This window comes from Prenolepis imparis, unplaced genomic scaffold (assembly GCF_030444845.1).
Source record: "Prenolepis imparis isolate NDT839.2.m4 unplaced genomic scaffold, iyPreImpa1.0 SCAF_7, whole genome shotgun sequence".
Taxonomy (NCBI): domain Eukaryota; kingdom Metazoa; phylum Arthropoda; class Insecta; order Hymenoptera; family Formicidae; genus Prenolepis; species Prenolepis imparis.
Window position 1 is genome coordinate 6550307 of NW_028141165.1, and position 16498 is coordinate 6566804.

The 16498-nt window shown below is 33.6% G+C and overlaps 1 protein-coding gene across 5 annotated transcripts in view; it reads right to left on the reverse strand.

Annotated features, from left to right (window-relative positions):
- Oatp74d (Organic anion transporting polypeptide 74D) overlaps positions 1 to 16498 on the reverse strand; it is a 96802-nt gene that overhangs the window by 18218 nt on the left and 62086 nt on the right. For all 5 annotated transcript variants that reach the window (XR_014425778.1, XM_083043073.1, XM_083043074.1 and 2 more), the window contains one exon: positions 371 to 809. Coding sequence is in view for 4 of the 5 variants with exons in the window: in XM_083043073.1 (XP_082899199.1) it covers positions 371 to 688 (318 nt within the window). In the remaining variant the exon portion in view is untranslated. The remainder of the gene's footprint in view (positions 1 to 370; positions 810 to 16498) is intronic.

Consider the following 16498-nt stretch of genomic DNA (forward strand, 5'->3'; position numbering starts at 1 on the left):
ATTAAAGAAGTTTAAAAAATATTCGTAATTTCTATTTTCTCGCTTTAAAAAAATATAATTAACTTCTTAGAGAATGTAATATTTTAAAATTTATATACAGATATTACTTGTTTATTTTTCATTTAATCTAAATATACACGCCACGATTTTTAAGGCACTTATAATAATCTGACAAAAAAAGTCATAAACAGAAATTTAATGATAAAACAATAAAAACGATCAAAATAATTTATATAATCAAAATGATCAAAATGATTAAACGATGATAATGATCAAAATAATCAAAACGATCAAATTGATCAAAATAATCGAACGGTCAAAACGATCAAAATAATCAAGTGATTGTTAATCGCTTGTTCGACATACTAACCCAGGTGAGGCAGAAAGTCACCAGGAAGGCTTGCTTCGTAGCGAAGTACTGCAGCCAGTGGGGCCTGCAGGGACCCCATCCGCAAGATATATCGGCGTCGTCGAACTCCGTATGAAGGCTGCTCGATCTCTCATCCGGCACGATCAATTTGCCATTTTCCACGGCTCCGATCCCACCGTGCAACTTCCCGTTGGGTATCGAGCCGTTGTTGTTGTGCTGCTTGCACATCAGCCCGTTTCCGTTCGCCATTGTCGGCGGAATGATCGTCAGGGCCTCCACGTTACCGTTCGACAAGATCTGGGTGTCTTCGCCCGCCATTGTTATTCTCTTCTTCGCGCGATATGTGATGATCGCTCCTTTTAAACCTTCGTTAATTCTAACCGAGATTCTTCCTCGAAATCTTTGGGCCGCTCAAAAGGCTGGCATTCGAGTGGTTAATCTGTAACCAGAAGGGAAAAATTCGTCGAAAAGTCAGACATATAAACGTTAGATGAATTTCATTTTCTATACATATTATGTATGATATATCTGGATTTTTTTAGATATATTTTTAAAACACTTATATAAATATATTTTAAGACGTTACTAAAATTATTTTTCTTCAATTATTTATCATGAACTAAATTTCAATCAGGTCTATCATTACATCTTTTTCATCAACTGGTCTGACTAGTCGCTCCATTAAATCGCATCCTGACCAAACAAACGAGTACAAATAAATATCAACGAGCGATCGTGAAAAAAGCATTTTTTTAAAATAATTTTATGCAAAAATGTGTGAAATAATTTTTTTCAAAAATTATTAGTTATGAACAACACTTTTTTGTTGATATTTTGCTTTAGAAGTGAACCCCTTTCTCTCGCGATCGACTGCGGAATAATCCGCCTGAGAGACACCCTGTAGTCGGCGTCCTCTCACTTTCATCGGTGCCCGACTTTCCTCATTTCCCTCGCGTTCCATTCTACGGGCTATCGCACCAGTGCGGTTTTCACTGACAGCATGAGTAGGAGTTGTGCGCTAGAACGTCGCACTACAGCTGGATATATATGACGGCGAAGACGCGTTCTCACTTTCGCTTCAGGATTTCTTCGAATTTACGCGTCAACTTACGCGTTCGAAAACGTGTATGCTCGCAACTCGCAAATCCATTCCCCAAATTATAAGATATGTATGCAAGTGCGAATGTAATTGATACGCTCTACACAAACTTCGAAGGTCTTAGAAAATTTGATTGTATATTTTACCATTTGAAAAATACGAAAAAGACTGCCTATAAACGTAATTCTATCGATCTATAAAAATCATTTCTATCCAAGTATTTTATATTTCTATAAAAATAATTTCTATTAAAAGTAATTTCGAGTAGTCTTGAAAATTAAATTTGTTTGAAATAGAATTTTCGTTAAATGAAAGTTTAATTTATATTATCCATTTTTAATTTATATTATCCTTCTATTATTATATTATCCAGTTTTTGTATTGTGTAATCTTAAATTTTTAGTTTACGCAATCCTGCATTTTCGAATATTATATCTACATATATTTATGTCAAAGAAACTAAAACGGTAGTTCATTTGATTCGTCAGTAGATACAAACTTTATGGTCAGACATAAAGTAGCTTTTCCTATATAATGTGACTTTAATTGCTTTCCAAGATAATAACATGTTTTCACATATATTACAGGAAATTATTTTTCATTATCAATCATTTGTTATCATAAATTATCATAAATATAATTTCAAAGAATATACGTATAATTCTAAAATACTAATATTATACATTATCTTAAATTCGAAATAACTTTTTTTTGAAAATATTTATCTAAATTTATTCTCGAGGTATAATAAATGCCTAATAGACATAATACATACTTTCAAAAATATATTCCCGTTTATCTCGGAATCTAGAAATTACTTAAAGTCACATTATTATAAGTAGAAAAAAACATTTTATTATCCATAACATCTCTCTCTGCTATCGAATCAAAATATTCCATCGCTTCAATTCCAAATTATTAATTTCTCCATAATAACTAGAGAACAACGAATCGAATGATAGAAATGTTCGCTGAATTAATCGCTATTTTCCATCGCAGAATCTTCCAAAGCAGATACTCGCCGTTTGATCAAGCAGTAATGCTAAATAAACAGCACGGAAATTGCGGAACATCATCGCGTGCGTTAGCGAGCGGATTTTATATCATCGTTAATGGCTTAACGACGTATGGTGGCTGACCCCTAAAATCCTGTCTAAGAATACGAATCTCTTTCTCTCTCTCCCTCTGTTTACGGTGCTACGGCGCCGTTTCTACGCGCCATTGACCCTATAACATTCGCCATTCACTAGCATGCACCGTGCGAGCATGAAAATTAGGATGAAGTTCGCGGCCGTCTTGAAAACAGATATAGATCTAACGCCTGCATGTTAATCAACGGGCATATCTTATCATCTTACGTAACATTACAAAATTTACAGTCTCCTCTTTCCATATGTCTTTGATTTTCAATTACATTTAATTTAATCGTCTCTATCTCTCTAATATATTCAATATAATTATAATTAATTGCTCTTGGAAGAACCTTTGGTGAATCATAAGACACGCCTTGACACATCTTGAATCTCAAAAAAAATGTATATCGCTGTTGAATTGATTTCTCTCTCGGAACGCAGAGACTTAGGTACTTTCTTTTTTCGACGGCCAAGGAGGTCATCGAAAATTGTTATTTTTATCTTCGTGCACCGTGTGCTTTTCTCACACAGCGAGAGCCGAGGCATCGAGAGAGAAGTTGCAATCTCTCGCAACGAGAACGAAATCGAAAGGACCCGACTCTCTCGTCGCTCGGCTGGTCGCGATGGCGAAATTCTGCGAGAGCGCGTTTTTGTCGATCGTAAATCCTTTTCGGACAAGTCGCCGCCCTCGTCCCCTCACTGCATCCGCGTCCAGAGTGAAAATCTCTTCTGTGCACAGACAGAACCAGCTCCGACCCACAAATATCTCGCGAGTGAATCAGTCGCAGAAATCTCAGACAGAATCGCGCATATCAGCCATTCTATTCGCTTAAAACAATCCTGAATTTTTTGCAGTTTAATTTAAAAAAAAAAAAATAAAATTTGCGAAAGAACAAACAAATATCCGTGTATTAATTTAAAAAGATAAAAATACTGAAAATCGCACAGAATTAACAAATATTTCATGTATTTAATTAATTATAGATATGGATATCCATGTAGTAAAACTATAATTATAATATTACAGTTAGCATATAAAGATATATATGATATTTATGTGTTTCGAACTCTCAAATCGCCACATTAAAATTTATTATTTATTTATTAAATTATCTATTAAATTATTACGCAAAATACTACGTATATAAAAAGAAAGGTAGAATCGAATAAAATTCAAATTTAAACACAACGATACACACACGATGTTATTTTTTTTTACTTTCAAATAACTGGTTAATTTCAAATACGAACGCATGTGTCCTCCGGAACGTCGTCGACGGTCACCGATAATATATTTACATAGTACACATAGCCGCATAGTCTTTCATATGAAAACGTGACTTCGTCTACCACCCATTCCTGCGTGTGGCGTAGAACCACAGGTGCGATGGCGCAACTACAGGGAAGAAATTTCCGGTAATAAATTATCTCTGGTATGTCGCCCGTAGGCTTGAATGGAAAGACTAACATTTTGTAATCTTTTCCCAGGAAAGCCCACGTATACCCGCACGCGGTCAGGAAAGCTAAAAAGAAATTTCGCGGACGATAATATACATATCGGTAGATCAATCTCAGGGAAACCGACTATCCTAGAATTCTTTCGCGCCGCGAAAATCGAGATAAATTAATAATTAATTTAAAAATAAAGGAAAAAGGTGGGAAATTAATAGCTTAATTAATAAATTAATTAATAAGTCGCGAGAAAGCGGACAACGCCCGTTCGAGTTATTTAAAGCTGATGGAAATAAGGTCTCCACTCTCGCGGTCGTGAAAGGTCCGTGGAATAATTTAACGTTAAAAGCGTAAAACGACTAAGCTTTAAACTCTTCTACTTCCGACAGCGGGGCGAGATTTAAAATATCCCCGCGAGAAAGTGAAAATCTCGGCCGACTCCCGCTGCAACTCTATTTTTCCCTACGCAACAAGAGCGAGCGCATCAGAAGCTGACACGCGCCGCACACGCGCTGCTAAACACACGCGCGCAGGACACGTGCGTTTGTTTCTCTCTTTCTCTCTCTCTCTTTATCTTTTTCTTTTTCTCTCTCTTTGTGTCTTTCTATCTCTTTCTCTCTTTCTCTCTCTGTTAAGTTCCGACGTTGCGCTGCGCGCGGCTGGAGAGATACTTGGTCTAGGTCGCCTTTCACTGTCCTACTGACGTGGTCTCGTGGTTAGTTGGTTAGCCTATTCTGCTTAGGTTACACCTCAATGCCAGTGTAACACGTTGTCATACAGAGCGATTCAAAAGAGATCCCTTCTCGTCGTCTCCACGTGTCCGAATATCTCTTGACGATTCGATTATGATTGTCAATATCGTTGAATCGATATTGAAAAGTGAATTCGACTTCGAAACTCGGGAAGCTCGCTTGAAATACTGATGTTGTGTCTAAGGGACACGTTATGAGCCTTAATCTGAATTTCATGGATTGCTAAATCAGACATTTAATTTTTTTTATTACATACTAATGGATTAAATAATAAAATTTCTAATTTTCTCCTTGAAAATTGTCAATTTTATTGTTAATTAATTTTTATTCAATTTTTAATTAAAGTGTGTTGTACAATTTGAAACATAATGACATTCGTGAGATCATGTGAATAAAATTATCATCAAAGATAATTTGAATGGGTATTTTTAAGCGAATCAACGTCAAGGTTTATGTGAGTTCTATCTTTAGTATAATCTCACTTTCAGAACTGTAGTATACATATATTTGCTGGAAAGAGAAGTATAATTGCTATTAATGACCATAATGATAAACTCGACATTCTCTATCGAAGACAAAAATTGCTGTTTTAAAACGTCAACGCGCAGTTACGCGGCACCGTTCTCTTCCAGCTGCCGCAGCTATAATCGTTTATTGAAAAGAAAAACCATTCAAACGTTCTCATATTCGTATGTTATCCGTTTCGTAATTTGTTAATCGCGCTTTCAGTTCGCGTACGATCAAATGGGTACACGGTAATGTCAGTAATTGAATTTATCGAACAATTTAATTCGAAACGGGAAATGAGATCTATCCGCGTCAGATCAAATTAATACTTTATCACTTACAACGCGCGAATAATAATCAATTTTTCATTAAGACATATGTTGGGGAAAGATTTTCAGAGATCATGTGATATTTCGACTTAGACGTAAACTTTATATAAATTTAATATTTACTGTTTATATTTATTGGAGTCTTCATTATGTGAATTTTTGTTCGCTGTCTTTGATAAATATAATTTGATCAGTTTTAATCGCTGATTTACAGATTTCTGTCGAATATCCTGTTTTCATTTATATTTTTATTTTACAATCCATAAATTTCAATCTAATCAAAATTTTTATTAAAAATTTAAATTTTTTATTTGCAATATCGCTATTCTTTTGTTAATAACTGTAATTTATTATTTATGATGCACTTTGTACTTTAAATTTTGTTATCAGGAAGAAGTGGAAGAATCACCTGCGGGCAACGCACTCTTTCTTTCTCTCTTAAATGAGTTATGCATAAACGCGCTGCAATGATACGTTACATTGATAAACTTGTACATAAACAGACCCCTACATCATGTGCCCCCGCGATAAGAAGTGGAGAACCATCTGTCAAGTTTACTCTCGACGCAGTTGCGGTCTCGCGACGATGTCTGCATAAATTTTCAAAAAATTTACGCAGTTCTCTAGATTATGTATCTTAACAACATTATTGTTACACGCTGTTACAAACACGAAAGAAAGAAGCGATTCATTTCTCCTATTTTTTTAATAAAAAAATCTCGATATAATGGAATAGTATCGAATATATAGCCACACAGTAAACCCCGCCTCTAAAGCTGGGAACACAATGCTAAGCGATAGCGATAGGAATAGCGATAGCGATAGAATAATATCTAATCTCTGTTCCTATTGGTAAATATTTTTTATTCCACCATAAGAACAGAGAATAGATATTTTTCTATCGTTATCGCTTAGCATTGTGTTCCCAGCTTTAATTATAAATTATTTTACAATTAATATATAAAAATAATATATAAAAATTAATATATAAAAACAGTATATTATAAAAATTCTTCAAAGTTATCCATTGTTTAATAAATGCTACATATTCTACATTTTGATAAAATGCCATATGTACTAAACTGTGTATATAATAGTGATATGCATATCTGCTATTATATACACAGTCCGATTACATGTATATATGGATAATAATCTATATGTATAATAGTATGTATGTAGCATTGTATGTATATACTTTAAAAATGTTGAAACATGATTTTGTATTAAATTTAAGAAAGCAAACACAAAGAGAAATTATCCTTTATTATTCTTCATTTAATTTCAGATGCGAATTTTAATTTGCAAGTTAAGTGTAACAACATATAAAAAAATTAATATGCATTAAAAGACTGTAATAAGATTACGTAAATAATTATTAAATTATATTAACAATTTAATTTACATTTAAAAATAATTTAAAAATCATGTAAAATTATTTTCTTTCTCATTAAATGCGCAGAATTATTCCTTCCAATTTCTGACACATATATTCGTGTTTTTTGCCATGTTTTGCTTGTTTTAATTCCGTACACCGTGCGATAACTCTCACAAATTATAATGCACCCACTCATTATCCGCATGTATTTTCGCTGTATTTCCGCGGATAAACTTTCCGTCTGATACAGCATTAATTGTGGTGCCGGATTTCAACATCGCGCGCAGATGTTTGCAACCTAGATGGATTCAACGTCCGCGACATTAATCATGTGCAAACGACGAATCTGCTCGCAACACTCCGGAGCTTAGGGGCTAGGAATCGAAAATCCCGCTTTTAACTAATGTCCACAAAAGAACACGAACAAAATATGCATAAGAATTTATTAGCGTAAAATCGTCAAAAATGTATTTTGCATATTATCGCAATTTTGGAAAATATGCATTAACTCGCGATTTTTGCTCATCGATAAACGCGAAGCTTTATGCAAGCATTCGCGAGAAAGAAGGCATTTTCGTGACGTAGTCTGAATAAATTTTGACTTTTTTTTCTAAAGCGGCCAAGACGAGATATATGCGTGAACAGTCAAAGTTCATTTCGACACAAAGGACGGACAGGAATAGCGCCTAAATATCTCAATATTGCGTTTTAGTCGCCGTCATTATCGCGTAAATGTACGGCTCGTTGAAATTTTGACAGACAGACTGAGAGATGTGCTGCGTCGAACAAGACGAAAATAGCACAGCATCGCGAAAACCATCTTCACACGTGTATTCGACCCGTTCATATGCGAAAATTCCGCGGAGAGACATCACGTGTGATCAATGTAAACTCTTCATTTAATTTCTGAAGAATTTATAATTTTATAAATCTATCTAACTATATCTTAATTGAAAATTCTCATTTAAACATTACACGTTTCGTCAATTTCTAGAATTATATATTAACTTGTAAACTACAAAGTCATCCATTAAAATTATTATTAGCGTAAAATCGTCAAAAATGTGTTTTGCATATTATCGCAATTTTAGATAATTATGATAAAATTTAATATTATATAATATTAAATAATATATTATACATATTAATATTATATAAAATTAAATAATATTATATAATATTCAATATTTCTTTTTATAAAATACACACACGAAAAATTACTTATATCGAACAAATATATCGTTACGAACTCGAAAGAATTGCATTGATGATTCCTTTATGAGTGCAATTGACTCGCAGAAAATTAAACATTTATTTTGTTATCTCTGTCGCGTTATTATAATATACAGAAAACGAACGATGACGACAAGAAAAGTCGTAATCGAGCGAAGAAAGATGAAAGTAGCGCGCTCGCGCTCGCGTGCCCACAATCTCTATTAAATCACGGCATTGTTGGGAGAGCTGAAAGTAGCGAAAGTAATTCCCGCGGAGCAAACAGCGGAGAATCTCCAGCCCCGGTCTATTGTAGAAAGCGACGCGAAAGAAAGGGAACGCGTATTTTCCCCTCACATCTCGTGCCGCATCGTGAATATCGTTCGCTCGCTTCTTCCCGGGAGCTGTAGAATGCGAAGAATATTAATCATTCAATATCTCCGTCCAACGCGACGATGCAATGTAGAAGTTTTCAGATTCTCTTGAATTTAGGATGACATTTTATTTCGAAGAAATAATATTTTTGAAAAGATATTTATTACTGATGTCACACGATATTTCTATCGTGTTATTTGAGGAATCCTATATACGCGCGAGAGCTACATTGAATCTATTTATTACTTTAGATTTATAAACACGTATATTCTTTAAATTAAATAAATAATAATTCTTACGCATTACTGTATTAATATATAAGCATAATTATAAATTATTTAGAATCTTCTTATATACGCATATATACAAATATTTAGCATTTTATATGTTATACGATTTTTCAGTTTTACCCTTTTGTACATCCCATAAAGATTTAAAGAAACAGCATTTCTTTTAAAAAATTAATTAAAATTTTTCTTTAGCTTTTCTATGTTTTTAAGCTTGTTTTATTATTTATTATTTATTTATAATTAGATATATATATATTACTCTGTTACTCTGTTATCTTGATTCTCATGAAATATGTATCGCACATAGCTCTTCAAGAATGTAATATTAAAATTATTGCGAAAAACATTTTCACATTTTGTTCTGCCTGTAATAAATAATATATTCTGATAATTTTGTTATAAATAAATAATTAAGATGTCGAGAATATAAAAAAATAGTTTAAATTAAAACACACACACATAGTGTGCGCTATAAAAATTATTTACATAAATAATTGACACGATATATTCGCGCGAGACGCACATTCGCGAAGAAAATGGTTACATTGAAAATGATATTTACGCAGAGGAAAAATATTTTTGATATCCCCCGTTAAAAAGGTAACATCTCGAACGCGCACGTACAGACTTTGCATTCAAAATCTGCAGACACATAGATGTCGACGCGAAACATATACTGTTCTCGTTTATTGCATAAAGTACGAACGTGCGAACGTGAATCACAATGGCCGACACTCCGCGTTCGTTGCTCTCCCACGAGCGATAAAACTACGTGAAATTGACGACGTTAGTTACACGTACATTACGCAAGGCGTTGCCCGAGGTACATCGCGTTGTCCCTCGCGGCCGCATAATACGCGTTTGCTGCGATGTTTTACGAGTTTTACACAGCAGCGGAGAGTTTTTTCAGAGTTCTTCTCTCAAGTTCTGTTTCATCGATGTCAAAAGACGCGAACTTGGCTGTTTCCGTGATATATCTGTCTGGCGAAGTCACTGTACTCTCTCGTGCATTGCACATTACTCTTGTATATGCAATGCACGAGAGAGGTTGCATCAAGAGAGAACGATCCCCAACACAATTCATATGTCATTAAGCAGCGCGTTATTTTCTACAATTGTTATTTTATACAATTCCTTTATGTGTATTTTTTGCATGCGTATATTTATAGCAAAATAACACAGATCTAATAATATTGCAATCTGGAAAAGAGGAATAGTTTCCTATAGTTTTTGTGCGCTAAATCCAAATCCAAACGTCCTATCATGTCAGATTTTTTAGAAAAATGGAATTGAAACATTTTTCTCAAAACCGTGACGTGCTAGGGCATTTTGATTTGCGAATTTGGATTCAATACGCACAAAAAATATAGAAAACTATTCTTCTTTTCCATTTCTGCAAAATGTAAAATTATGCATATCTAATCAGTGCATTCTAAAATATGTAAATATAATTTATATATTACACAAAAGACAGCACAAGTATTAATTAAAATTTTGTCGTTGATTACATTAATAATCTGCTTTAACTAATTTCACTGGAACACGATAATAATCATATCAGATAAATTGCATTTAGAGTATATATATATATATATATGTATATTGTAACACATATCCTGCCGCTCCAAATGCGATTTTCCATACAATAAATTATTACGCTTCGAAATATGAAACATTTGGGTCGCTCTTTCATTCAGCTAACGATGGAAGATGGATAGAACAATATAAAAAACGTATGAATGGAACACGGAGAACCGGAAAAGTTCTATGAAGCCCGCAAGGATCATTGAGGGTTGAAACAAACGAGCACGGAAGAAGCGCCAGGGGTTGGCATAAAAGTTGGCTGGCAACGGAGCAGTGACACGGAACATAATGCGCAAGCTCGCAATAAACGATCTCGCGTGCGCATGGAAAGAAAGCACAAAGGATTAAAGGAACGGGAAATGTATGAAATATTACTCCACCTCTCCAAAAAAAAAAAAAAAGGGAGCATTTTGTCGGTGGAAAATATATCGCGAAAGCGGGACGACGTGCTCGACCTACTTCTTTAAAAACAATGCAATCTTTACTCGCTCTCGGAAGTCTCAATCGAGTCCCCTCTTCTCCGTCACGCATTAAATATCTAAAAATTACAGTCTTATTCAAAGCTCGAGGGAGAATGGAAATTTTTAATTAGTTATTTGAATTTCATAAAGTTTCTCTGTACATGAAATTATGATCATAAATCATAAATTAGAAATTTCTTGATATTATAATACATTATACATACCTATATACATTTTCTAATAATCTTACTTCTTACTTTAGGAATTTTTACTTCTTAAATTAAGATATTAATAAAATATTATATTAAAATAAATATTATAAATTAAGATATTATAAGAAAAAATTAAATTGTCTTTAAAATTAAAATCTTTAAAAAAATTTAACTATGGAAATGTTCACACTTTTTCCGATATTCGAATAGTGAGCGAGACTTCGCGCATGGTATCGCATATTACAATACTCTCTCTCTCTTTCTTTTTCTCTTTTATTGATGCGTCAAGCCCCCCAATAATTTCGCACTTACCTCGCAATCGCGGCACAAAGACATCTCGCGTTCGCCCGCCGGCCATCTGCTCAATTCGAGCGCGTACATAAGCTTAATAAGGATTTGTAAATCAACTGCGCGACGGGAGGAGGGCAGGGCAGGGTGAGGGAGAGCGAACAAGGATGGAGGATTGCGTGTGGTCAGGTCGTAGGTGTCCGTGCTTCCATGTGAGCTGTGGACTGTACGGTGTAATAAAGAATAGTCCCTTCCTCGATACTTCGATACCACGCTAGTCACGGCGAAGGGCTTTTACAGGGTGGCCAGATTGGAATGGACACGATTCGAATTTTACGAAAATTTTTCAAAAGAATATATGTATATATTTGAAGAAATTATGTGACAATAGATTTTCAAATGCCAATCCAATATTAAAATTGACGAATGCAATATAACGTAAAATATATAATTTTTCTAATTGTAAGATTAATAATAAATCCAATGTCTGATGATAATTTTATTAAATTTAATATTTACGATATATCCTTTTTAAAAGTCGAAAGTTTTAATAATATATTACTAACTATAGCACAGTAAAATACGTTGACATTATCTTATTTTATGACGTTAAATTTCTCAAAATTGTGATGTAATAAAGAAATTTAAAATATATCATATTGAGATCATTTGTTTTTCTGGAGTGTTTTCTTGAATTGTGAGAGAGAGATAAATATATTATTCTCAATTTTAATAAAAATTGTCATACCTAATATATAATCTGAAAAGCAAATTTTAATCTGTTCTTTCTCTTTCAACAAGTATAACTTCAGTATAATTTTTTATAGTTTTTATGTAACTTTTAGTTTTTATATAATATTTTTTATAATTTTTATTAATTTATAATATAATTTTTTAAATATCCGATTTTAACAGAAATAGATTAAATTCTTCTAATCGCAAGAAGATAATTTTGCAACTTTATTCAACTTTATTGAATATGAATCTTCAAATATGAATTTAATCAGTTTGTATCCGAGACTCGGTAAATCCGCATCGTTCGCCTATGAACGCCCTGTAGATATGCGCAGCGTGTTATTTGCCGAAAAAAGGATGATACGGATAGCGCGCGCAGCAGGGATGATTGTCCGTAATTTGCGGTGGGGGCCGCGTGCACCACAGCATGCACTAGAGGGTGTAGGGGAAGAAGGGAACCGTGAATACAATCTATTATTACATCGCCTAGGCGCCCGCGTGCACCATAACGTGTATTAGTTTGTGGCAGTAATACCCTAGCATGGGTATTGTGAGTTTTCTGAGGGTGAACGTGTATGTGTGTATATTTGTGTGTATGTCAGGTTCATTGTGATGGGCGCAACAATGTGCGCTTTTTGTAACAAAAGTCGCGGGAATTAGATGTGGCCGCGAGCACGATAGCCAGTTATCTACTCTCAATTTGAAGCGAGTCCACGAACTTGACGTGGACCTGGATGTGCACGCAAGATGACTAACACATAGACCAGCCCTCTTTTATGACCGAACCTATGCTGTATAGTCGTCGCCTTTTCTCCCGAGATCTGCGCTATAGTCGTCTTCTTCCGAGCTATTCCTTCTTCTTATTTCTTTGCCATCAATGAAGGTCGCGCCTGTTCGATTCGTCGTGCTTCGTTGTAACCAGCTCGCGAATCCACGCCCCGATCAACGAACAATGGTAGTTCTTTATCATTGATCAAGTCACAATTTATATCGCTTAAATTAAATTCTTTAAAAAACGAAGGAATAAAGTTTTTAGAAAATACATAAGTGATAAAAATAAAAGTTTTACAAAAAAATACCAGAACTACGTAAACTAAAAATTATTTGTTTCCAAAAATTAATTAATTTGGATATTTGTTATATATATCGTAAAACATTAATTTTCTTTTCATTCCTTTTTAAGATCCTTCAGAAATCTCGAGAATGTATCACTTCAGTGAAATGATTCCGATACATTTGTTAAAATGTATCATGACGCTCTCTCGTTAATTTATAGCAGATCTCGCGGACTCATTACAAACTAATTTTAAGAGAACTCGTACGATATAATGTACTAGTTTACAGCGTACTAAAACCTATACTGCCGTCGTCACTGCTCATATACATATACTGCATCCTACGTTCTAGGGTTACACTGAGAGGATCCTCGAGAATAATTTGCAGATACATCGGCATCAAGGTCTTAGTTGATTCAGTTTCCTACGGTTTCATCGCTTGCGCGGTAATAATCATCTGCGTGTCTTTGCGATCTGATCACATAAACGCACACTCATACACACACACAACTAATTGACTTTTGTACATGAAAAACCCGATCGCCGATTCACTCAATCAAAAATTTAATTTATCAATCTGTTATATTTTTTAACTCGGTTTTGCGGTTTATCTTTCAATTTTATTCACTTATTGTTAATGCATATGCATGTATTAAAATAAAAAAATTTTTTTTAATTATATATAAAACAAAAAAATACATTTTTAAATTTCAATTAATTTTTGATAGAATTTGTTTTCATGCTTTAAATAATCAAACGTAGATTTTAAGCCAACTGCATACAAAATTATTAAAAATGAAGAAACAAAAGCAGGATATTAAATATTGACTCAAGTTTCATTCTGATTACATCAGCCTCTATTCGAGAGTGGACAGAATGTATCTTTGCACACACATAATGGATACTCATTGCTTCATACTAGATATAGAATTCCTTCTTGATATAAGAAGTTTTGAAGTCTCATTTCTCATTCAAATTAACTCAAATGTAGAATTAATATGTAGTTAACAAAAATTTAAACTATATACCTATGTGTAAATAGTTATAAAATTAAAGATATCGATCAAATCTTAAGTATCTGTATAAAAGTTATATAATTATATAATTTTTATAATATTTTCCCTCTCCCTTCCATATATTAAATTATATAATATTGGAAATTTAAATTATACATATTAATTAATAAGCAATAGATATAAGATATAATTAATAAAATATATAATAGTACAATATATGTATAATAAATATAATAATTAATAGATTTTTCTGTCGTTTCTGTTAATATGATATTCGTAAAGCAATGGCGACTAGGACGATTGTCTGGCTCATAATCCGAAACCCGTTCGTTGTCATCGTCTCGACGAGCCACATGCGTGCACTCACGTGCGTACACGTGTAAATCGCCCGACTCGAGCTCATGCACCATGCATTTATTTCAAGCGTTCAGCAACTATGTGGCTGCACCCCATGGGAGTTTACACCGTATGCCAGTCTTAATGAATTCGCGGAAACGACATTCGCGCGCCGCGGATTCTTCGTTATGTTGTTAAGGGGGCACTCGAAATGAATCGTTTGAGAAGTCGTAATGGATCGGAGAGAATGTTCCTGGAAGAGATGGAAACTCGCGGACGAAGCTGTAAACTGGAGAAGCCCTTTCTGAGCGACCTCGACCTTTATTGCCGCTTTTGCGCATTATTTGTGTTTATTACACAACTCTAGTCTCATAAAGAATCCTCCAATGTACTTGAATTTTTTAGTGCAGGTTTTTTAAAAATTATAAAAAAGATATGTATTGTATATTACGAAAAGATACAATTAATAAAAAACGCAGTGTAATTAAACTACTTATTTTTAAATGCTCAGTACCTTTAAAAAGATAATTAAGCATGTATTAAAATACATCTTAAAATATCTCATTCTCTTTTCTACATACAAATTATATATACGCATTTCTATAAATTGATTTATTAATTTTTTATTAACGTTTTATAAATTTGTCAGATTTATCATGTTATTAGTTAATTTATTAATATTAGAGATAGTATGTTAAACATAATATTTAAAACTTTATGTATATAACTTCTAATGATGTATAATTATAATATATTTTACTTATAATTTACTTTTCATTTAAAAAATTTAATATTTTATAATTTGAGAATACGCGATTCTCAAATTACGTACAATTTATTAAAGATACTGCACGTAATGGACAATAAAGAAATACATATTTTTAATTAAAATTGCATTCTAAAATTTCCTGAAGTATGTGTCAGAGACTCTCTTTTCGTGCAGATACACACACATGCATATTCATAAACCACAATTTTGACTTGAATAATGTAGCTTTAATTTAGACTTCTCCCAAGGATCAACTAAGTCACTTCGAAAGCCGCAGACGAAGAAATAGAAAGAACGATTGGAATGAGGAAACTGCTAAAACTCGTGATCGGTCGATGACAATGCGACGACGAGTAAAAAAGAGGAGTAAAAGAAAGTGAAAAAGCCGACACGATTATGCGGAACGACTAGACGGTTCGAGCGGGACAAACAAGGATGATAAGAAACAGAGGCGTTTGAATAGATGAAAGACCTCGGTCACGGTGCGGCCAGGTATATAAGTATGCAGAGGCCACAACCGGTCCGTCTCGCTCCGTGCGACCGTAGTGTTGTAGGTGCGCGAACGGTTTCGCCGACCGGGTGACATGTGCGCGATATGTGTGCACATGTCTTCGTTTTCGTTTGACGAAAAAATTCGCGCTTGTGGTTTGCGTGTACGGCCCGAACAAGCGAAAATCCAAAGGTGAGAAAGCGCGAGAATGCGTCGAAAAATACAAGGTGGCGTTAATGAATAGAGGCTTCGCTTCCATATTTTTGAAATCAAAAGACTGAAAGGTTTTAAATTAATAATGTATGACGAATGTACATCTCTAACATGAAATTGAGCTATTTTATCTATGTATGCTATCTGCGCGAAAAGAGAATCTCTGACACACATAAATTTCAGGAAATTTTAAATTGCAGTCTTAATTAAAAATATGTATTTATTCATTATCTATTACGTGCAATATCTTTAATAGAATTGCGCATTTTTAAATTAGAAAATAATAAAATTTTTAATGAGAATTGAATCATATAAAATAAATATCATTATATATGATTAGAAGTTATATAGTTATATAAAGTTTTGAATATTATATTTAGTGTACTATCTGTAATATTAATAAATTAATTAATAATAAATCTAACAAGTCTGTAAAACGTTA